General features: G+C 43.2%; 1 protein-coding gene across 1 annotated transcript; it reads left to right on the forward strand.

Annotated features, from left to right (window-relative positions):
- The first annotated feature begins 434 nt into the window (after window positions 1–434).
- strc1 (stereocilin 1) lies at window positions 435–21,616 on the forward strand. The gene is made up of 30 exons (XM_030075757.1): window positions 435–472; window positions 618–812; window positions 1,257–2,012; window positions 2,151–2,175; window positions 2,843–4,205; window positions 4,350–5,168; window positions 5,715–5,780; window positions 5,923–6,033; window positions 6,236–6,390; window positions 8,497–8,683; window positions 9,545–9,660; window positions 9,778–9,907; window positions 10,041–10,223; window positions 10,760–10,798; window positions 10,898–11,068; window positions 11,855–11,995; window positions 12,943–13,004; window positions 13,187–13,322; window positions 13,610–13,698; window positions 14,503–14,638; window positions 14,785–14,981; window positions 15,516–15,606; window positions 15,927–16,095; window positions 16,726–16,901; window positions 17,101–17,256; window positions 17,921–18,063; window positions 18,262–18,410; window positions 19,894–19,991; window positions 20,198–20,348; window positions 21,049–21,616. The coding sequence occupies exons 2-30, from the start codon at window positions 770–772 to the stop codon at window positions 21,144–21,146; spliced, it is 6,156 nt and encodes a 2,051-aa protein (XP_029931617.1). The 5' UTR covers window positions 435–472; window positions 618–769; the 3' UTR covers window positions 21,147–21,616.
- The last annotated feature ends 1,190 nt before the right edge of the window (window positions 21,617–22,806 follow it).

Here is a 22,806-nt window from a genome sequence, read left to right on the forward strand (position 1 = left end):
AGCATCTCCACTAAACTCAGTGAAGTGATTCAAACATCCCTGCTCACACTCCTTGGCCATCACTGCATGCTGTGTGGTGGATGAGTCCTGGGAGCTGAGCAGCAGTATTGGCTCTTCATGTATTTGACATCGGTAGAGAGGCTCCCCGCAGCAGCAGATGCCATGTAAATGCAGCAGCGGTCTGTCAGGTGTCTGGCCCTCTAGACGCAGGGCTCAGGTTTCAAACTGAGCTCTGAGAAGAGTTAATCAACACGGCCCATTAATATTTCAGCACTAATGGCTGTGCTTGTTTGCGAAATCCGTTCCGCGTTTCACAGCCCGCATTTCGCACCTACTGTTTTTTTTTTTTTTTTTCTTTCCTTGGTCACCGGTGGCCTTAATTACGCCGCCGCAGAGTCAGGTGTAGCGTTTCAGGGCAGGTGCGGCGGCAGCGGCGCCTGGGTGAGAGAGAGAGCCCTGCTCTGAGTGGCATGTAAGTGGGATCACCACACCCTGCCTGGCCAAGAGGAAAACCACTTTGAAGGATGGGTGATGGCACTTTAAGGTGGTGGGAGATCGGACAGATACCTTGTTGAACGGGAGGAAACTAACAGCGATAAAAACTTGTTCCTGTGTAGTTGACCAATATGAAACTGGCTGTTGTGAACCCACATCCCCTGCCTGAGCTCACCGTTTGTTCAAAACCAACCGGATAAGACAAGAGGACATCAATGTTGACTCTTTAAATGGGCTTTTCTCTGCTTGAGCGAGATTAAGGAGACTCAAGAGGATGAGGTCGATCCCAGCTGCTTGTGTTGTGTGCATCCTCTTTGGTGAGTACAAACTGGAGGTTTACAACTTGACTTTACATGCGTGATAACTTAATTAACGTGATTTATACCGGGAATGACGCCGCAAAGAAGACAAATAAATTCGATTAAGATGAAATTATCAGGAGGTACCCACAACAATTTGACACGCCAATGTATTGAGTAAAATAAACCTTACAAACTCGTGCTGACAGAGAGGATATACAGTTTTTGCTTTCTATATTTTTCTAAATTTGTACATTGTTTCTACATTCATTTCACTGAACATTTGACAACCCACCCCAGCAAAAGAAGGTCTATGTTTCCTGACTTAATAGTAATTAGTGACGTTTGTCACCTTTGATATGTCAGAATTTGTTAGTTTCCCTTTTGCATATTTTTTTCCCCTCACAAATGTTCATGATAGGCCTACAGAAACTAAATTCTACTCATTTTTACTATCCACAGGCATTGTGTGTGATGTCAAGCAGGTGCACATGCAAACCCAAAAGATACAGAGGAAAACTTCTCATGGGGCTACCAAGTTAGAAGAAGACATCTGGAAAGTTATTGATCAGATACATGCTTTGTCCAAAGAAAATAAAAATGCATATCCAAATTTAAAAAGTGGCATCAACTCAAAATCTGACCATCCAATGGATTCCACTTCCTGGGCCAATATATTTACCAAACTGGAGAAAATAGATTTGAATGCGTATTTTGGTGCGCTCAGTAGCTTATATGCAGTCCTAGATCCAATGCTGAAAGACAGATTCATAGAGAACCTTCCCAAAACATTAGTTTGTATTTTGTCTGGAAGACAAGACTGTGGACTGGAGGCAGAATTAACAAAGACGGTGTCTTTGGGATTGGGGAAACCATTTCTGATGTCTCTGTCATCTCTGAGATCTCAGACGTGCAGTCCACCAGAAACAGAAGGCAGAGAAGAAGAGCCCAGAAGCTTCCTGAGATCTTACCTCAGGATGGGGGACCTGACAACGGCAGAGCAAAATGGTTTTGAGGAGATGGTTTTGAGCATGTTGTCACATCTCCCTCTCTCTGGGAATCTGATATCTGCTCTCAATAACATGGTGGATACGGCTGTGACATACCTCTCACAGATCGTGGTGAAGGTAGTCCAAACACCCATGGACTATGTAAAAATAGGGTTACAGTATGGAATTAGGATTCCATCCATAGATGAAAACGAGCAGTGCTACCAAGGTAAGAGTTTCTTTTTCAGCAGTGTGACATTTCAATGTATGGATAATACCATGTGTGGTTTGTTACACCGTGCGGCATATACCCTTTATAATGCAAATTTGTGGTGCGAATGAAATTGTTTTCCTGCCTCTGCTGTAGGGGATCTCAAGCAGCTCATTATGTGGTAAGTTGTCACATTTTATTCAAATAAACCCCTCTTCTATATTAATTCACACCCACTTTGACTCTTAGAGCAATACAATAGAAATCTCTGAGGATCTGAAGCTCCACACAATTTGGTAAATGTAAAGAACCACACCTTCTGAATGTTTGTCCCACTGAGACTACAGTTTACCTACACTTTACATTTCAACACATCATTTTGCAAATCATATGGGGCTACCACGTATTTCACAACACATAATCATAATCCTTTGATTTTCAGATTTGAATATTTGGTTGAAACACCCACCTGATAATCTTCTGCTTCTATAGATAGCAAAGTCATTGGAACGGATCTGATATTTTGTTACGTAAAGCAAATATTTCACCGAGACCATTTTTTGGCGGAGGAATTGCCCATTTGTAAGTCGTCAAGAAACAACAGTTCTGCTGCTTTTCTTCTTGTGTCGTAGTGGAATAAATGGAAACTAACGGATGGATAAAAGGCAGGAAAAATGATATGGTAGTTCTTAAATACGGCTGCTTACTTTGGGAAAAAATCAGCAGAAATGTGAAGCATATACATTTTGTAGATGTTGCACTAAACATGCAAAATCACTCGAATGGTTCTTTAATGCTGCAGTGTTAAGAACGCGTTTCCGTACTCATTGAGTGTATGCTTTGTTTAGGGGAATGATCCACAACGTGAGCTGGTCCTTTGGTAACTCGTTAGTCGACATCTTCCTGGCACCGGAGCCGTCTCTGTGCAGCTACCCAGGGCCAGACTGCCAGAGCCCGCACAGTGTCTTCAGTCGCGGCTACGAAGGGGCGAACAATGACAGCGAAGACAATCACGACATCCTGTTTAAGTGTGACCAGCACAATCTGGCCAGGATCAATGACACGATGTGTGCTGATATCCTATCGGGCTCTCGAAGTGCATCTTCCACATCTGTGTTCACCCTCTGTCAGGCACTCAGCCCCTTAACCCCTGCCGAAATAGAACAGGTGTGGAGCAACACCTGTTACGCTATTCAAGCACTAGTGGCTCCACTCCTCAGCGGGCCATCCAACTGCGATCTTGGAGACACACAGCCGACCCTTGTTCAACCCTCTCCCTCAAATACTAGTGCCGTCCCTCCTCCCCCTCCTCCTGCCCGGGTGGCCAGAGCAGCCCTCAGCCTCAACCTCCTCGTCTGTAACTACGCCAACTGGTCAGAAAACAGTGCAGTGGACGCGGGTGTGCTGACGCTGTGCAGTGACAATGACCGTGAGGAGTTTGTGAGGCAGGTGTGTAACGATGCTACACTGATGAAGAAGCTGCTCTCGGACCGTAAGAACAGCTGGCTGTGGGGATACTGCTCCAACTCCTCTGCAGACTTAGAGTACATGGTGAGCCAGTTCTGCCGCTATGAGAGCTGGATGGCCCAGCCCACGGTGATGGTCGATGCCTCACTGTTGGCCTTCTGCTGGAGCCTGGACGGTGACAGGCTTAAGATGCTTATCTGTCAGGACGTGGGCTTCTTCAACATGTTATTTTCCAACCCTCAAAATATATGGCTGATTCCTAACTGCACAGAGATACGACCCCCACCCGTGGAGAACAACATGAATAACCTCGTGGCTGACTCTTGTCGCTACTCCCAGTGGCATGATGTGACACTGATTACTCTCGACGTCATGTCGCTGTGCATCCGTCTCGATCCTCACGGTTTCAGCGCTGAGATTTGCTCCAACCAAACCTTTCTAAGCGAGCTGCTGCGTAACGATGCAAACGCCTGGCTTGAGCAGCACTGTGCCACCGCACTCAGTGCCCCGCCAACAGACCCACCCTCCGTCTTCAGCACCCCGGACTGGTGTGACTACCACACATGGATGGAACGGCAGGTGGACCCAACGGTGATTGGTCTGTGTTGGCAGCATGATCAGCTTGCTTTCCAGAAGAATGTCTGCTGCAACATGCCTCTCTTTGAGAAGCTGACAATGGAGCCCCAGAATGAATGGCTGATGTCATCCTGCTCAGACAAGGAGACGATGGAGGTGCTGCCACAGGTCGGTTTGGATCATATGGCTCTATCTGAGGTCTATGTATTCCCTCCACTCAAAAGTTAATGTCATGTGTTATATATATTATACAAGCCGCAACAACGCTGAAGTTGTGTTCTGATGTTATATTAATAACTCCCCCTGTCTCAGGTATGCAAGTACCCAGACTGGAGCCATCCCATCATTGTGGACATGACTGAGCTCGCTCTCTGTGCTGAGCTCGACCCACACAACTTCACCGCAGTGGTCTGCTCGAATTCCACAATTCTGGACAACCTACTGGCCAATCTGGACAACACCTGGCTACTACAGCACTGCGCCAACGCTTCCAATCCTGCTGTTGGTTCTGGCACAGGAGGAGAAGGAGGAGGCGGAGAAGGTGGAGACCTGATGGGATTCAGGCCTTCAGTGCAATGCCAGTACTCCAGCTGGAGCACAGACCTTCCAGATGCAACACTCCTGGCTCTCTGCTGGGATTATGACCAGGTCAATTTTGCCTCTTCTGTCTGCCATGATGCTATTCTTCTGTCTCTGCTGGCCCAAGAGCCCTACAGTGTGTGGGTGAGCACATTGTGTGCCTCCTACAGCATTGCCAACAGCACCACTTCAGAACCTGAGTCCTGTCTGGCCAGACAGCTGGTGAGGAAATTCAACTGGACCTGCTCTGTGGACTTTACTTCAGTCTGCCGGCCAGGGGCCAGCCAGCGAGAGGCCCTGCGGGTCATCCTGCGCTGCTGGGTTAAAACTCTTCGGCCCAGAGTGGAGGAGCTGCTGACTCAGCCTATGGCTTTGGTGTTGGATCAGGCAGTCAGCCTCACTGTGGTGATCATGGTGGCCTTGGAGGAGAGCCAGATGACCTCACTCCGTGTCACTGAGAACATCAGACTCAGTGTGTTAGAGGCTGTGGTCCTCTATCTTGAGAGGGAGACTAACTTTGACAACAAGAGGGTGTTGCTGCAATGCTTTGGGGTACGCGTTTGAAGTGTATAGGGACAAATCTGTAAATATATATATATGTGTGTGTGTGTGTGTGTGTATTGATAGATATATATATAGATATAGATAGATATAAATAGGTAGATGTAGATCTAGACATAGATGTAAATATAGATGTTTTTTCCTTAAGAATCAGGGAGTTGATTGATGTGTGAATAAGAAGAGAAATCTTTCTCATAAACCAATTAAGTTAGCCAATCAGTTTAATTCAGACAGTGTGAAGACAGATTGTCCCTTTTGTTCACAGACATTACTGTATATACAAGTAGCACCATTGTCTTGTAATTGACCTCTGGTCTGCTGCCAAGCTGCTGCTGGTGTACAGTTACACTCCTGCCATCAGTATTGACTTAATAAATCTCTTCCTGTGGGTGTAATCTCAACTGGCTAACATGTGATTTGACAATTAGGATATGTCAACTCTGACTATCAGATGACATAGAGTCTCTCTATGATTAACCATGTCCCACCTGTGTATATGTATGTCTGTGTGTGTTTGTGTGTGTATCCCTTCTACAGAAAGTGCTAACCAGCTTGATGCAGACAGGAAGGGATGTGACTAGTGATGGATTCTTCTTAATCAAGGTGATGTATACCAGACCCTTACAATGATTATTCATTCACACAGTCCATTGACACATAATTCTATAATTGTTTGTGTTTTCAGTGTCTGAACCTTTTTGTTTTTACATGTGCTTTTGTGTATTTATGTTATTCATGTTTGTAGGAGTATTTCCGCCTCCTGCCGGACAGCGTGAGACCGGTGCTCAGTGCAGTTGACGTCACCACTGTCAGGCAGATCCTTCAGTACTATAGCAGAAACAAAGATACTCTGCAGGTGAAACAGCAGGCTAGTGGAGTGTCATATACCGCTTACTTAAGTTGATCAGAGTTGCAGTCTGCTTTTATTTCTTCTTGTTGGTTTTAATATTTTGAGTCCCGCTGCTGTAGCTTTTTAGTCTCCGTTTGTTGCCCAGTATATTGTGGCGGTGTATCCCATCCTTACTGAGACAGGACGCCTATTTCTTTCTGTTTCCCAGCTGACAAGTGAGTACTTGTCCACCATGGTGTCGGTGATGTTCCAGGTCCACCTGGTGAAGGATTTCAGTCTTTTCCCTGAGCTCGCTCCCCTGCTATGCAAGGCCAGCCCTGCTGACATCCAGGCTTTGCCTCCACTACAGACCAGCACCAATGTGTGAGTGACAGGGCTGTTGTGCAGCCGGTAATCCTCAGCAGTGTGGGCTTGATGCTCAACAGAGTACGGTGTTACTCGTTTCTAAAGCAATATAATTACATCTGTGCATCTCTGTGTGATTAATCACGGTAGCCAAACAGCCCAGTCTGCATGCATTTACACACTTGAGTAATGTTTCTCCGCAGCTTTTAACTTTGTTGCTGCTTTCAAGGAATCTTTTTTTTTTTGTCTTATAACAATTTGCAGTTTTGTTTAATTAGGTGCTTCAGGATATTTAATGTCATGGTATTTGCCGTTGAACAGTTTTTGTTTTTCAAGAATTTAAAATTGGGAGCAATGTTCTTCCCTATTGCATTTAAGTTAACTCATTGTGCACCTATATTAGCTGAGAGGACAGATAACTGTGGAAGAAAACAAATTGAAAGCCAGAGGCAGGGTAGTACTTTTGGAAAAGTCTACTTTAATTTGATATTCAAAGGCAGTGATGGGAAATGTAGTCATCGGGGGTCCAAGCACTGAAGGCACTTGAGCCTTCCTATGATTGCTTGGATTATTTTCTGTCTTACTTACTTCTACACTAAAGATATCTGGATGTGAGAAGTCAGAGGACAATGGCAAGACCCATTCAAGCTAAGACACTAAAAGTATGAAAGTAGCAGCAGTGATGTGTGGTAGAACTTGTCATAGCAGAGGATCATGACAGTCTTTCTCAATCTTTGATCTTGTTAGCAAAGTACAAGAAAATTAAGCTGCATGTGAGGATGACAGGATGACTGATGAATGAAAAAAAAACATTGCCAAGTCAGAGAAATCTTTGTTTTGGTTATGACATGCCAATAGGACGGTGAGAATTTATGGTAAATAACAGGAATCCATGACTCATTCTGCCTGGTATCAACAGTACAGGCTGGTGAAGGTGGTGTAATAATGTGGGAAAAGTTTTCTTGGCACTCATCGAGTCCTGCAACACCAATGGAGTGTCATTTGAATGCCTCAGCATAGCTAAACTTTGTTACTCACCAGATGCATCACTTCACAGCTAAAGTCCAAAACAGTAGACTGTGGATGCAAAGATATCATGTCATGCATCATCCCAAGATGGTTGTAGAAACATAACAGTGTCTTAAGTTTGCTCTGATGGCCTGTACAGTGTCCAGGTGTCAACACCATTCTTTTGGATGAGGCCAAACAGGATCTTCACAGGCTGAATACACCACTGAAAAATCTGCATTGACTGTGTGATGCTGCTGGTTCAGTGTGAACTAAGATCTTTGCTGAATCTGTGCTTCAGGCTGTTCTGGAGGCAAAAACTTGTCATACTCTCTACTGACTGGGTGTGCCAAAGACAGTGAATAGTGAATGCATACCACTCATTGATCTTGCCAAGAGGACACAGAGAGCTATGTGATTTCTTCTTATGGTGTGCAATCATGCTCTCTCACTTTTCTACGCATGCTACCATCTGAACCCACCTCTGGTGTCAGGCTTCTGCAAGAAGTGATGTGTCATTGACCTGAGTGGTTGAAGCATGCATTATAGATACAAAGTAAAGGAAACTGGCTAGTTGACTTGATTTCACACGTGAAACAGCACAATAAAGCCTCAAAATTACCACAGTATATAGGTCAGCTGAAAAGACCATATGCATGGCATATAGTAAAAAATATTATGACCTTAGAGTGATGACAAATTAAGAGTAATAAAAATATATTGTAATAACAACAATAACAGTAATGTATCAAAAATAAAAGTGAAAAATAAAAGCTCATCTATGCAAAATGCAAAGTCAATATGTATTTATTTAGGCATATGTTTCTGCATCAGTTCCTGTGCAGATTAAACTGTCTAATGGCATTAGCTCCACTTCCTCTCAAAGATTTAATTTGTGCATTGGCAACACCGGTTGCTTTTGTGGTTATTTCCCACAAAGTCTTCTGGTCTGTTTTCACCCTTCAACTTGAGCTACCATTCTGTCAAAGCGAGCTCCACTAGAAAAGGTGTAAAACTCTGATGAAAACATCATTATTGTCACTTAATCAGAATTGTCACAAGTCAAAACAATACATGTTCAACAGACACTGGCTGGTGTGTTTTACTTTCCTCCAGGAGGGAGACCATCAACAACAACCTGCTGCTTATGTCTATGGCTCAGCGGCAGGCATTTGGCCGGTGGTACAGTCAGGCTATGGGTCCCCTCAACATAACCAGCGGTGGTCTATCGTTCATCAGGGACACTGGTAACTTGATCGTCTACCTGCCCTTCCACAACTTCCAACACCTCTCAGCTGCTCAGGTAACAGCCCTCTGAGCTCTGACACCTGGTTGCGAAACCCGAGAACCCCGCACTCTGTTAGTTCGATTAGCCTCAGGGCACGGCAAAGCTGCTTGTCACACACTAGTCAAAAGCCTAGTCAGCCTCCTCTTGCTCCGTCACCACCATTGTGTTATATATGCTTGTGCTTGTAGCTTATGTTCAATAAGTAAAGACAGGAGCACATGAATTAAGAATGGCCCAGGGATAGGATGGTGACTGACCTTTAGGGGCTCACATATGAATACAAAAGAAGCTTTTAGGAAGGCACTGGTTCATATGATAATGCTCTAGGGTGTGATGCATAACACAGCTGAATTATTTAATGTATCTATAAATCTGTGATCATGTTATTGCTGAGTACACAATGCATTGTATATTGTGCATTGTAGAGAAGAAAAGGACACTCTGTGCCTATGCAAATATGGTGTATCTCTGGTGCTTATGTAGGGTAAAACTGACGACTCAAACTTGAAGAGCCTGCACACAGAAAGGGGGCTAAGAAACAGTAAAAAAAAAGACATAAAACGCTGAGCTCCCCTGTATGGATTTATTTCATCTGCAAAGGTGCTGCAAAAGTGCCTCGATCTAGTACCAAAACATTTGCTTCTTTCAAATCACTTTTTGCACAGGAGCACTTCTGCTTTTTTGCAGTTGAAAAAATTCAATACAAAGGTTTTCAGCATTGTTTCTCAGCTGTTTTGAGGACTCTTGCTCCCTGCATTTTTGTGTGCGGGCACATGTTTGATGTGTCATTATATTTAGACAGAATGCTACAAAGTCTCTTGTTTCTGCTGCTTGATGATTTATTGGCAGTGTTTTGTATTGTCTGTGTATCCCCAGTTGTTGGAGGGGCTGGAGGTGTTGGAGAGCAACATCCTGAGTCCTCTCCAGCAGGAATTTGTCGCTCAGCGCCTCTTTGGCACCTACAGAAACCTGACAGCTGATCACTTCACCAGGTCAGGATCTGTGGAAACACTTGAAACTCTCCTGTCCATGTAAAACAGTTTATTAGACATTAGCTCAATAGGTATTTGCCAAGGTGTGTGCTGTTCAACAAGTGCTTTTACTTCCAGGTTGGGTAATCTGTCATGTCTAGCAGACCCAGACGACCTCCTGGTGTACAGAGGCTCTGAGACCTTCTCAGTCATCCAGGACACCATCCTAACTTGTGCTCGTCAGGGCCACCGCCTGCCTAGCCACATGGTATGAACTGCTGACCTAATGAAAACTTCAGATAATGATACACTGGCAGAAAAATACACATTATTAGCAAGAAATCCTCAATCCTCATACTGTGTTATGCTCTCTCCCTGCTTGTTCCTGTCCTTATATCCAGATCTCCAGTTTGTTTCTGAACAGCTCAGAGTTTGCGTCACCAGCCTCCATCCATCCCGACCGACTGGCAGAGCTGGCCCACTTCCTGCCCCTGCTGGGTGTTGATTTCCTGCAGGATCTCAGCCAATCGCAGCTGCTGCCTGTTCTTCCTGCGCTTGCTTCTGTGTCTTTCACCACAACACAGGTACAGCGACATGCTCAGCCTGTGAAGCGCAGATTAAGATTTAGGAACTGTCAAGCACAAGCAGGCCCTATCGCCTTTTGAAATTCACAGAAAAAGTTGATTTGACTAGTGAACTGATACCACAGAGATGCCTGGTGTCAGCAAACATGGGCGCAGGCAATCCCTTTGGCTGCACAAGCCCCTATTTGACATACATGGTTGGGCTTCCTGGCAGCTGGTTGGGTTTGTAGGATGGAAGAACAGCTGACAGGCAGCCAGTGTGCAAGACACTGACCCTGAGGTGAGATGGGGCATGAGGCGAGGTCCTGTGCTTTACCTAGTCCTCAGCTAACATCTGAACAGCAGCCTTTCAGTTTTACCTGACCTCAGCCTCACAGCTGTCGTCTCACTTTCATATGCCATAAGGAGTGCACAACAGATCAGAAGAAGAGAGGCAACAGGACTAGAGGAATGGGACATAAGACCTTTTTGTTATCATTTGGAGTGTTAACCAGCATTTCTAATCCTTTGATATTATCTCTACAAATGTGTTTCAGGCTTCAATAATTGTAGGGAAGATATCTTCAAGTAATACCGTGAGTACTTTTTGAACCCTGTAAGAATATGAAATTCATGCAGAGATAGTAGTAGTTCTTTGCTCCCTTTTTCCACACATTTTCCTCTTTTCTGCACAGCTGAGTGCTCCAGGTGGGCTGCAGGTGCTGGGCTCCCTCATCATTGGGGTGAAGGCAGAGACATTGTGGACCCTCACTGCTGACACCCTACTGATGTCCTTGCCTGCCATGGCGCTACACACACCAGCCCTCAGCCCCCCACAAGCCAATGTTATTGCGACCAAACTATGGGTACAGCACGCTCACACACGTGCAGTAGGGTGACCTGATGAGAATGGGTTAAATTCAGGAAAAGGGAGTTGGATGTGGGCGTGATCACAGTGCGCGTGGCCTCCGGTACATTACAGTCAGTGTCAATGAACAGTAACAGTAAAACCTGTGAAAGTGAAAACTCAGCACTGACATTTGTTATTTTTGTTCACGAACATTAAGTCAACTGTCATTAATCAACTGTCATTAGGAAGAAGAAACACAATGACTGTGTTGTATGTAACAGTGTGTAACTCCTTATCCATTACATAATTCATGTAGGCTACAGACATAACAGTGCCATTCTGTGAGCAACACCAAAATAACTTGGGTTTAGTTTAATTTTTGGAACATACATGACAGGATTCGGGATTTGGGACAACTGCCAGTGATTCAGGACTGTCCTGAATTTTTCAGCATGTCTGGTCACCCTAACATACACACACTAAGAGAAGTAGGAGTTAAATACATGTGTATATTAATCTAAAGATTGTCATATCAAGTGTTGCTTTATTTTGAAATTTCGTTGCCGTAAGGGTTACAAAATGTACATTTACTGTTCTCAAATGAGAAAAATAAGTCATAGTTAATTGCAAAATTATTCTAATTATTTATTACTATAGTTTTGTCATTGTTGTTTGGTATTATTATCATTCTTGTGACTGTCATAACTTCATTTTGATTCTCCCTCCTAACAGACATAGTGACATTTGTTGTGTTCCCTTAGTAAAGATGGTTGTGACACATTGTCTTGTGCTGTCTGTGCAGAGCTCTCCAGCTGTCATCGGCTGGCTGCATAAGGTCGAGCCTCTTCTCGCCAGCACCCCGCTGCTCAGTGTGCTTCCCAGGACGAGACTGCTGGTGACCAACAGCACCTCTACATTCATACGACACTGGAACACACAGCAGGTGCAGCTCTGCACTTCTCTCAACACACACCGCACAAGGCAGTGCAGCTTTACTTGTCAAACTAGCAACTAGCAAACAAGTTAACATGAACGACACAGGCAGCCCTTGGACCAGTTGTGAGCGGTCTGGCAGTGGACATGAAGACCTGCAGAGCTCCGGGAACACTAATTCAACCGTAACCACATGAAACTGTGGGTGTTCCTGGAGAGGGGCGTGGCCAGTAGTCTTCCTGTCCACCACCAGCTACTGTTGATTGACAGCCTCAATCACAATCAAACTGGTAGTGTAGCAGTTATGGCTGCTCAAAGTTTGAGATTTTGAACTTTAATTGTTGTGTCCCCATCAGGCTGATCACTGTAATCTTCTCAGATACCAGAATGGAGTGCCAAATCTATCATCCTCCAGATGGCATCAAAATTTGCACTGGTTAGGGCTGAGGGATTTATGTTTAAAATTGTTTAATTTCTGCACTCCCATTGGGCCAGTCAGTCAGAACTTTTCCCTGAAGTCCATATACGAACATGTACAGTCTCACACAGACGCATACACACATAAACTATTTGTTACTCCGAAACTGTGACACTAATGAATGTTATGTCTCTTCAAGCTTGAAGGTGTCTATGACAGTGTCCTAATTAGATGCTGAATTATTAAGTCAAGAGAAGCAAAGGCTGCGTCACAACTAGCTGTGTGAATGAACCCGCCTGCACATACATCAATTTTCTCATACATCAGAACAACACAGACCAAACCCATCCTCGTATCAGATGTCCGCTGTTGCCGAACCCCTAAACCACACTGTACAAGAAAGCTGCTCTGAACCAGTATGTTACAAAAAACCTGATAACCAACAGATAGCACACACATGCATAATGCAATGCACTCTCATCAGACAGGGAAAGAGAAATGATCAATACACTCATTTTTCTTCCCGGTTTCTTTTCCAGGCTAAAGCTATATTCAACGAAGTGCTTGTTGTGAAACCAAAGCTCAATCCAGAAGAGTTTCTGTAAGTGTAATTAATTTGTGGCTATGTGTGTGTTTGTGTGCGCTTTTTAGATGAATGAGTCTCACATCCAACCCTACATTCCTGAGTCACCTTTTGACTGTGTTGGTTCTTTCTGGTGTGTCAGCATTGCACAGCTTCTTGTGTACAAGCCGTGTGCATCCATTGACACTTTGTTTACCCAGGACTGTCGGGACAGTGGGTCAGGGTGTGGCCTGCAGGCGCTTAAAGAAATTCTTCTACACCAATCCCTCGACTTCATCTTTGAGAAGAATCTTGGCTTTTCTGAGAGAGCAGCCAGGTCCTCTCCACATGTCACTGGTAAGCAGCTTTTTCAGCATTTTTTTCCAACTGTACTATTTAAATTTGGAAATTGGGGAAATTTTTATCGAGACTGTGAAAAGTAGACCGACTGACCCTCTGGGAACTCAAGAGAAAGTTCAAACTCTGTAGCAGATATCATAATAAATTGCAGAGAGTGCTATGCCAGATTAATAGCAGACACCAAAGCCTGTCTACATCGTATTTTTTACTGCTGAACTAAATGTGATTTTAACTTCATTCTCACTTCATTGACAGCTTTCATGTGTGTTTGTTCTTTTTGCCAGAAAAAGTGTGTGATCGAGGAGCTGTATCACTTTGAGGTCTTCTCTGACCTGCTTGGAGATCTTGGAGCAGAGATCGCCCTGACCCTGCCGTGAGTCTGAACTTGTCGGTGATCAGTGACCTATACATTTCTAGACTTCATGCTACATATTTTTTCAGAGATGCCATCATGATCACAAAAAGCAAAGAAATGGTAATTTCCCTTGAGTTGAACATCAAAAAAAAAAAAAAAATCAAAAAATCCAAAGTTTAAGAATAAACATTAGGTAGAAACAGATAAAAATACTGAAGGTGAGTGAACCACTCTCTTTCTCTGTAAAAAAAAAAACTACACAGTGCATGTTATATCCCCAAAAGGACAGAGTCAGGGGTATTATGGATTTGCCCCGACCACCGCCACTGATCTTGGCTTTGAATTTGTGAAATATTTCAAATGAAATACGATTTTTTCAAATCTTTTCAAATTTGCTGTGCATATTCATGACCACGAGGGTTAGAGACCTACTGATTTTGATGATCCCGTGCCCTTTCCTCCAGCACCAAGAGATGAAAGATGAAACTGAGCCTTTTGCAAAATACTTAAGATGGTGTGTTTTGGGTGTGTCGGTTGAGAGTAAGGCGATATCTAGATGATGATAAACAACCCTCTTTCTAAAAATAAAACGATAAAAAGGCTAAAAAAAAAAAAAAAAGCGAGAGACTTACAAAAATGCTGAGATCGACATGTAGTTTTTATTTATTTATTTATTTATTTATGTCGTCACCAACAGCACGTCTAGTTATTAATATTTAAATGGACCAAAAACAAGTGGTTTTCTCAGGTTCAGGCAGTATATTCTTGATATGAATATGAACATTCGATGTATTCATTTATTCATTTTGTGGTTACTCGCAGGGTGAGCAGCATCAAGAAGTTCCCTGTGGCTTTGATGGATACTCTGAGGAGAATGGTTATCCAGGACCCGCATCATTTTCTCCAGCTCCCGAGAACCAAGCAGGAGCTCCTGGTGGACAAGATGGTGCAGAGGCTGGTCAGTGCAACAGCTGGCTTGTTTCTATACTGCTGCCTGTTTTAATAAAGTGAAAAGGGATGGAAAGGGATGTAAGATCGGGAAGTGGTTTGATCTAAGTTGTGTGGTCGACAGCAGCCAAGCACTGAGGTGTATGTTTTCCACAGGGCATGTACACAGGCGTGTTCACAGAGAGGGAGTTCCGCTCTCTGGGTGTCATGGCGACGTTTGTGGTGGACGAGGTGTTTGTGCAGCTGGACAGAAGATTTTTTGTCTACAACCTGGACTTCCTCCAGGGATTCTGCTACACTGCCGCCAAGAGAGACCTGGTGGCGCACATGTTAGAAGAACCTCAAGCCTTCGGGTAATGTTGTTATCTCAAACTGTATATTGACTACTTGCTTATAGAAAGTGTTAGGATATTTTACCACTGGTGCTTTCAAAAGATATTTGAACTCATGAGAGAGTCATGACAGTCATTAGTAATGTGTACATGGTGTCCAAGTAGGTAGAGGACAACAACAGAACAGCTACAACCATCTAATTAGTTCAGAAAATTGCATCCCTTTACTGTAGTAAAGCCCTTACAACCAAGACAAGACAACACTTATGCCATAGCATATTACAATATCCAAAACCCCAGATGATGAATTATGATATACCACCAGCCCTTGAGCTGAGACAGACAGACTTCACTGTAGCCCAAGAAGTTGTTGAAGTTTCTCAAGCCACAGACGACCGTGGAGCCCTTTGGTTGAAGTAAAAACATGAGATTCAACAGAATTGGAGTTTGGGTTTTCATGCGACAACGTAGATGTGCAGATGGAGAGCAAATAACCTCCTGTTCACACGCTATGGCTGTCCTTGACTGATAATGAAATGTGTTGTTCCTTCACAGCCCGGTCCAGCACTGGGACCAGGTAATACTCAATCAGGTGGACAGGTTTCTCTTCTTCTTACCCAGAGCCAAGCTGCAGGAAATTTCCCCAGTGAGTACATGGCTCTACTTTTTATCTGTCCATTCAGCGTCACATTTGAGTAACCTCTGAGATTAGACAGTTTAAGATTAAGAAGTGTTAACACTTACTGTTACAGCAGAGTTGTTTCCAGGAATCCACAGTGGGGTGTTGGGATTGTTACCTGATGCCAGAACTGGAAAGGCCAGGCTGTAAATGAATCCTTTTGGTGTCACATCTCCAATAGGTGTCAGGATCAGGTGCTGAAGTTCCTGTTGTCTCCCTAACCATTCGTGTGTGTGTGTGTGTGTGTGTGTGTGTGTGTGTGTGTGTGTGTGTGTGTACGTGCAAAGGATTTGATGACTCTAGGGCGTATCGAGAGGTTGTTCCTAAGCCAGAGGGAATGGGAAAACGGGGATGTGGGACTCCACTGTATGAAGGGCAGAAACCAGAGCGAGAAGAGTAAATTGTTTGAAAAGCAGCAGTTTGTCCTTCAGTTTTTCCTCGGCTTCCTCACAGGGGGTAATGTCTCACCTGAGCATCACTTTTGTTCTTTAACCTCTAAAGAAAGAATCCTAACGCTCCACGATGAGTCATGTAACTGTAAATGTTATTACAGCATAAGGAAAAAAAATATTGGACCTGAGCAATGTATGTAATCAACAAAATCAAGACAAAAAATATTTAATTGTACATTAAAAGAGCAGTTCACCCAAATCCCCCCGCAAAAATCCCACTTACCCTTAGTGAAACCTATCCATCCAGATGTGTGAATAACAGAAAATAGTTCCCAATAAAACTCTTGGCCCCTTAGGGCTGTTGGGCATTTGTGTTGCTGTTTTTGGAAAGAGCTGTTACTGCTGAGTTTCCTGCATAAACATTTTTGACGGTGTGAGCTCCACAAAACAATACCCATTCAGCCTCATTGTGGTGGGCTGCCAGGAGACAGGGAAAGGTCACAGCACACTGGAAACCTTGCTAAATCACAGAGTAACTCAATGCATAGATTTCACTAGAGGTACGTGGGAAAATTTTGTTTTCTTTTTTTTTGTATTTTGGGTGAATGTTTCCTTAATGATACAACCTGTGCTGTATGCCAGATGTCTACGGCATCTCCTTATCAGATACTTCTCCCTGTTTGTCCTTGGCCAGCCCCTGGTTTGATTCCTAGCTGCGAGACGCTGCATACAACAGCTCCTTCTCTCTGGCCCGCTCAAAGTCTGACAGACATGTCTACAGCGGCCTTCTCCAACTGTTTGGAGCTGATGGGCCAAGACCCGTTCATCACATCCTACCAGCACAGTGTGCTGCTCAAGAAAGCCAAAGAGGTGAAATTCTGTGCAGTCCACATCACGTCATACAAGAGCCCTCACACAACGTCCTATTTGCATTTAAACTGCTTCTCAGTCCAGCTGTTATTATGTGTGACCTGTCTTTCCTGGGTCTCTCTGGGATGGTGTGGTTATGTAATGTGTGTGCGCGCGCGCGCGTGTGTGTGTGTGTGTGTGTGTGTGTGTGTGCATGAAGGTGCACGGTCCCGTTGCCTCCTTCTCCCCGTCAGTGGTGGCTCAGCTGGGAGGACTAGCAGTCGGGCTGTCAACAGAGGAGCTGGGCACCCTCCATTTGAGCGAGCTGAGCAGTATTTACTCATTGGGGTCAGTCACCACCTGGAGCAACAGACAGGTTAGCGGCAGTGTGATGATGTTTTGTAAAACACGATACTCTTGCCTGTCGTCAGCGGAGAGAAAAGTCAGTAGACGTTTTGTATTAGCATATTTAAACCTCATGTTAAAAGTTTTTTTTTTTTTTTTTTTTTTTTTCCCCAATCAGCTACACTGAATGTTCAAAATATCAGAAACACTTACCCTTTTTTGTGAAGGACATTAAGGGAGTGAATCAAAAGCTTGTATCTCTTATTGATATTTTTTATTAAATTCATACCATCATAAAGGAGAACAGAATGACAAGATGGATGTTTTTTTTAAGATTTGAGACACTGAAATTGTGCAAAAGTGCTCTACAACTTCAATTGAAAATGTCTCTAATATTTTGTACATTCAGTGTATGTGTAATATTTACGTTCAGTTCTTTGCTTCTCCCAGATTTATTTTCTCCACGGAAGGTAATAGTTTTTTCTCCTCATTCATTTTTTCTTAAAATGATGTACATTTCTGCAGATTGCAGCTTCTCCACAGTACAGGATGAAAACATAAGTTAATAAATTCAGTACAGCTAAGATGAAATCTCTTTTTTTTATCTTCAAAGAGCATGTCTAAGCATGAATCCTGCTGTGCGGTATCTCATTACCCAGTCCAGTCACTCTTTCTCCCTGTCTCTTTCATCCTAGCTGGCTGTGCTGTTTCACACTGTGTTAAACTCAACCAAGATGACTCCTAGCCAGCTAGACTCGAGCACACTGGTGGCAGTGGGACACATAGTGTGTGGAGCTACAACTGCTGAGATGCACAAGTTTAATGCTGTGGAGTTCACGTGAGCAAATTAAAAAAAATTATACAGGCACTAGCATCCATTGTTGAATGCTGGTGTAGAGGCTACATTTCAGGTTTCCAAGTGGTGACATCATTCATTTATGGCATTGTAAGAAAATAGGAGGAAATGCCATCTTTCCTAATTGTTCCTCTTTTTGTTATTTTTTTGACTGACCCTGTCTCCCCCTGGTGGCTGCAGTAAGGCAGTGCTGTGGCTGGGTCAGCTGAGGCTGCCCTGCTCAGAGGAGCAGCTGCTGGCTCTGGTTGGGCTTCTGACCCACAGCCTTGCATTTGGACCCACAAGTTCATGGGGGACTGATGTCTTCATTGAGATTGGAGCTCTGGCAGGTATGTTGAAGAAGTGACCTTCACTATCTGAGCTGGTGCATATTTCAAGAGGTTTCAAACCTGGACAGAAATTTCCCTTGGTTTCATGGTGCAATCTCTTGGGCTTCTGTATTAAAATGATGGTTCGCCCATTTTGAAAAACATTATATTATTTAATGTATCCCCATTAGCTGTTATATAGGACAGTAGTGGTGTCATCTCCCCTCTGGATATCAGCTGGATGCTCCAAATTCTAACCATTAGCCTCTCACCACTGAGGTGGACTTTCCTCTGGCTAACAATCTTCAAAATATCCACCTTTATCCAAAGCATCAGAGTCTGATTGTGATTAGCATAATTTGTACATCCAAAAATAAAAGTTGTTTTTTTTAAAAACAAACAAATAGCAATTATTAGTGGTGGAACTATTTTCTTGTACGGCGTAAGCTCTTTGTGCTGGTCCTCAGTTGCAACGGTGGCTGACAGGTGCCTGAAAGGTGAAACATGTAATGCAGAGGAGTGGAGGTAAAAAGGAGGCTAGCCACATTACTTGCTAGCTATCTTTAGTACTCAGGAGAAAATTTGTCCCCTGACATGTGTACATGTGTTCAGTGAAGAAAACAAACAACTGCAAACTCAAGCAATCTGCTTCCATCTCTGTGATGGCTCCTGCTTCTCTGGAGCAGAGTGATACACAGGGTGCAGAAGGCACTGGATCTTTGCAGGCACTGGGAAAGGTTTGCTTCAAGCACTTTCTGTCAGCCATTCTGTCAGGGAAAAAATAAGGTTAGAATAAGGATTAGGAGTAGGTTTTCTGTCAGACAGCCTATTCCAAAAGCCTTAGGTGCTTTTTGGTAGAAAGTGCTTGAGGTGGTGCCATGTCCTTCTTGCACTTTTAAAAACCAATCTGTAGTCTGCCTCAAGCTCCTTGTGACAAATCACCACCTGAGGCAAACTGCTCTCCTGTGCATCTTTCCACGGGAAAAATACAGTTTTAAACAGTAATTGACCAAAACAATCAACCTTGTGTACGCTTGATAGTCATATGAGCATTTTGGTTTTGGAATTAAGCAACACTTATAAAGTGATGTTAAACCTTTTTTGAGAAGATTTAGGCAGGGGTAAGTAGTTAGCATTTGAAGTGTCTGCCCAGCAGTCAGTAACCATGAGAGGAAGAAAGCACCACTACTGTCCTACATAACAGCTAGGAGGGGAAGTGAAATAATGTCAGATTTATCAAAATGGATGAACTGTCCCTTTAAAGTATGCAACTGTGTCTTGGTATTGCCTGCATGTCCCATTTTTGTTGCTCTGTCACGTACTATGTATGCTCATAACCTTAACGTTAAGGTGTAGGCATCAGCACGTGAACATGCCGTGTGTTAAAATGTGAAGAATGGGATTTGTCACTGTGATGACTGATCTTTAGAGTACCTGTTTGGCTTTGGGGATCTTTGTGCTACTTCACTCTCTTTGAAACATTTCTACTCTCTACTTTCTACAGCTGGCCTTCCAGATATGTCCATGTCTGCTTTGGTGAAGGAGCAAATTGAAGGAATCACACCTCTGGCAATCTCAATGGTCCCTCCTGAAAAGTTTGCTGTAAGTCTTAAATTACTATTTATAGTTGACACTCACTTGGCTTCCCTAAAGCAATATTTATAGCACAAGGACTCTATGAAGTTTTTGCTCTGGGGCTCAAAATATCTCTTGTTTTCTAGTCATGTTTGTGCATTCATCCTGACAGCTCCTGCTCCTGCCTCTGCCTGTTTCTCTCATGTTTCTGCCTGTTGCGTCATTTCCTCCAGGTGGTGTTTGACCAGAGCCACATCAGCATGTTTTCCTACGAGCAGGCTGTTGCAGTAACAGAAGACCAGCGCTCTGAGCTCTCACCTGTCCAGCAGACAGCTCTGGCCATGGTCCTGACCCCCTGGGAGAACAGGCCTGTGGACTTCAGAGGTACATCACCAACATTTGAGTACTTTTAAAAAACAATCTGCAGCCTGTTGAAAATTATAGCAAAATCCTGGCCCACACAAACGTTTCCCAAAAACAAAGACTCTTAACTTGTACTCCAACATGTTGGGCCAAACACCCTTTTTCTGACTCACCCATACTGGGACAAGATGTTTGATACCATTTTCACCTCTGTACGTCCAGTGGTTGTGACTCCAGTGGACTTCACGTCTTTATGCGAAGCCAGAATTAAATGTTACCGTTAGGAACCGAACCAGTGGATGTACAGAGGTGAAATTGGTATCAAACATCTTGTCTCAGTCTGGGTAAGATGGAAAAAGGTTATTTTGCCCAACTCTTAATTAACTTAACCCATATGTGTCAGTGTATGAGGGACTAAATTTGTAGAGTCACAGAATTTTTAAGAGGTTTTCGTAAAGAAAATATACATATTTCCGAATTATCACCCCAAGCACTGGCATAGTGTCAACATATAAGGTCTTCAATTCACTGTCACTGGAGCCGCTCCAGAAAGTGTGGCAACATGATCGGAACTGGCCAAAATCGTGTGAAATTTAATTTGCATTGCCTTTTTTGTGAAATATCCACGTACAAAGGTGTGTAACTGATGGCCATTATATTTCACTGTGCCCTACATTTGTGTTTGTTTCACTGCAGTGTAGTTGTGTGTGTGTTTCCCCAGGGAGGTCATTTGGGCTGGCACTGAGCCCCTGTCCTCTGTGTCTCCTGCTGGGAGTGCTGATGCTGCTGATCCTCGTGCCCTGCCCTGCCATGCCCTGATCTGTCCTGGCACACGACCTCGTTCACCCCTGCTGGACCAGGAGAGAGATTTTCCACCACAAACACTAACATGACCTGACCTATTTGTGCAATACCCTATCTCTTTGAAATGAGCAGCACTTCAGGATTTCTATTTGTTTACTGGTTTGTAATTTATTTTGTGTATCAGCCCTCAAGTGAGTCGTAATTTATTTGTGTAGCTCTGCCTGTCCAATGTCAGATTTCAGCACCGCGTAAACCAAAGGAATATTGTATAACTTCTATGGAATTTATTAAAAAAAAAAAAAAAAAAAAAGTACACATAATCAGCCTGTCTATTGACACAATGATTTCCATCACACATATGCCTCGGTTTATTTGTGGAAGCCAGAATGAAAACCAGCTGCACACATGTAGCAATCTCAGGGATGCGACACCATACCCAGAACAGAAAAAAAAAAAAAAAAAAAAAAAAAAGATTAAAATATTTATGAGCTATTCTAAGCCTCATACAAAATTGTGTTGTGAACCTGGAAAAAAAAATATTGTTTTATTTATTTATTTATTTGTTTGCTTGTTTATTTATTTATTAGCCTATTTGAGAGCTGTAACGCTTGGTAGATTTATATTCTATCCTGAACAATTTTGTGTAGATTTCTAATCACATCAAGGTTAAAAATGAGTGATCCCCTAAGGTTGGCCCTATAAACACCTGATCTACTTCTGTCTGTCGTTGCTGTGAGTTTTGTATTGTTGTGAAAATGTTCTCGTATCTTTGACATGGACCTAAATTAATAAATTAAAAAACAGAACCTGCTTTCTGTCTTTCACCTTATGTTCAGGCTGTGTAAAGGTTCAACCTATTTTCTCACAATTTACATAAAAAAATTGACACTTGAATTTAGTGTATATATAGGCTACATTTTATGGGGCTACAGTTCCTCATAAAGAAAGAAATGTTGTGGGATTGCTGTAGCCCAAAATGACCACCCAGTAACTGTGAAAGGACTCAACTGTCTCATTAAAAGCACAGTTTTTTTTTAGCCCACTGTATTTATGCTGTTTATGTTCTGTATATGTGTGAAAAGGATATTACTGACATTGCAGATATAACACCATTCAGAGGCAACATTACATGCAAAACTAGGATGGCCAGACAAGAATTCAGAACCATTTGCTTTTTTATTAATGGATGACGCACCAATCGACACTAAACACACTATGCACTGCTGTGTGCTACAACTCAGACAGAAGGATGGGTGTGTTTTGTATATTTATTTTACCATTTAATGAAACACAGGTTGATGATGATGTAGCGTACCGGTCTCCTGTCATCTTGCCTGAAGTCGGGTCTTCAGACAGACATAAAGAGTCGGATCTAAGATGGTAAATGAAAGACTAACACACTGCTAGGAGAAAAGAGGTATGATGGCAAATTATCAAAGTGGCTTTAGGCGAGGAAGCTGTACTCTTGATCCAACGGTATGTCTGGAAGACCAAGTCAGAAAAGCAAAGGCCAATGGAGAGGCAGTGGTTGCTGTATTCTCTGATGTAGAGAAGGCACGTGTGGTGGAAGGAAGATCTGATCAAGTTACATTTAATGGGAACTGAAGCAAAGATATTTAACTGGATCATGGACTTTTTTGAATGGTGTAGCTAGTCAAGTGAAAATAGGATCAGA

The sequence above is a fragment of the Myripristis murdjan genome, chromosome 3 (genome assembly GCF_902150065.1).
Source record: "Myripristis murdjan chromosome 3, fMyrMur1.1, whole genome shotgun sequence".
Lineage (NCBI taxonomy): Eukaryota > Metazoa > Chordata > Actinopteri > Holocentriformes > Holocentridae > Myripristis > Myripristis murdjan.

What these genes read in the sequence shown, in the direction of transcription:
- strc1 (XM_030075757.1), top strand. Translation starts at nt 770, where the DNA reads ATGAGGTCGATCCCAGCTGCTTGTGTTGTGTGCATCCTCTTTG. An exon ending in GTCCTCTCCACATGTCACTG is followed by an intron (nt 13,323 to 13,609) that starts GTAAGCAGCTTT and finishes TCTTTTTGCCAG; the next exon opens with AAAAAGTGTGTGATCGAGGA. An exon ending in TGCTCAAGAAAGCCAAAGAG is followed by an intron (nt 16,902 to 17,100) that starts GTGAAATTCTGT and finishes GTGTGCATGAAG; the next exon opens with GTGCACGGTCCCGTTGCCTC.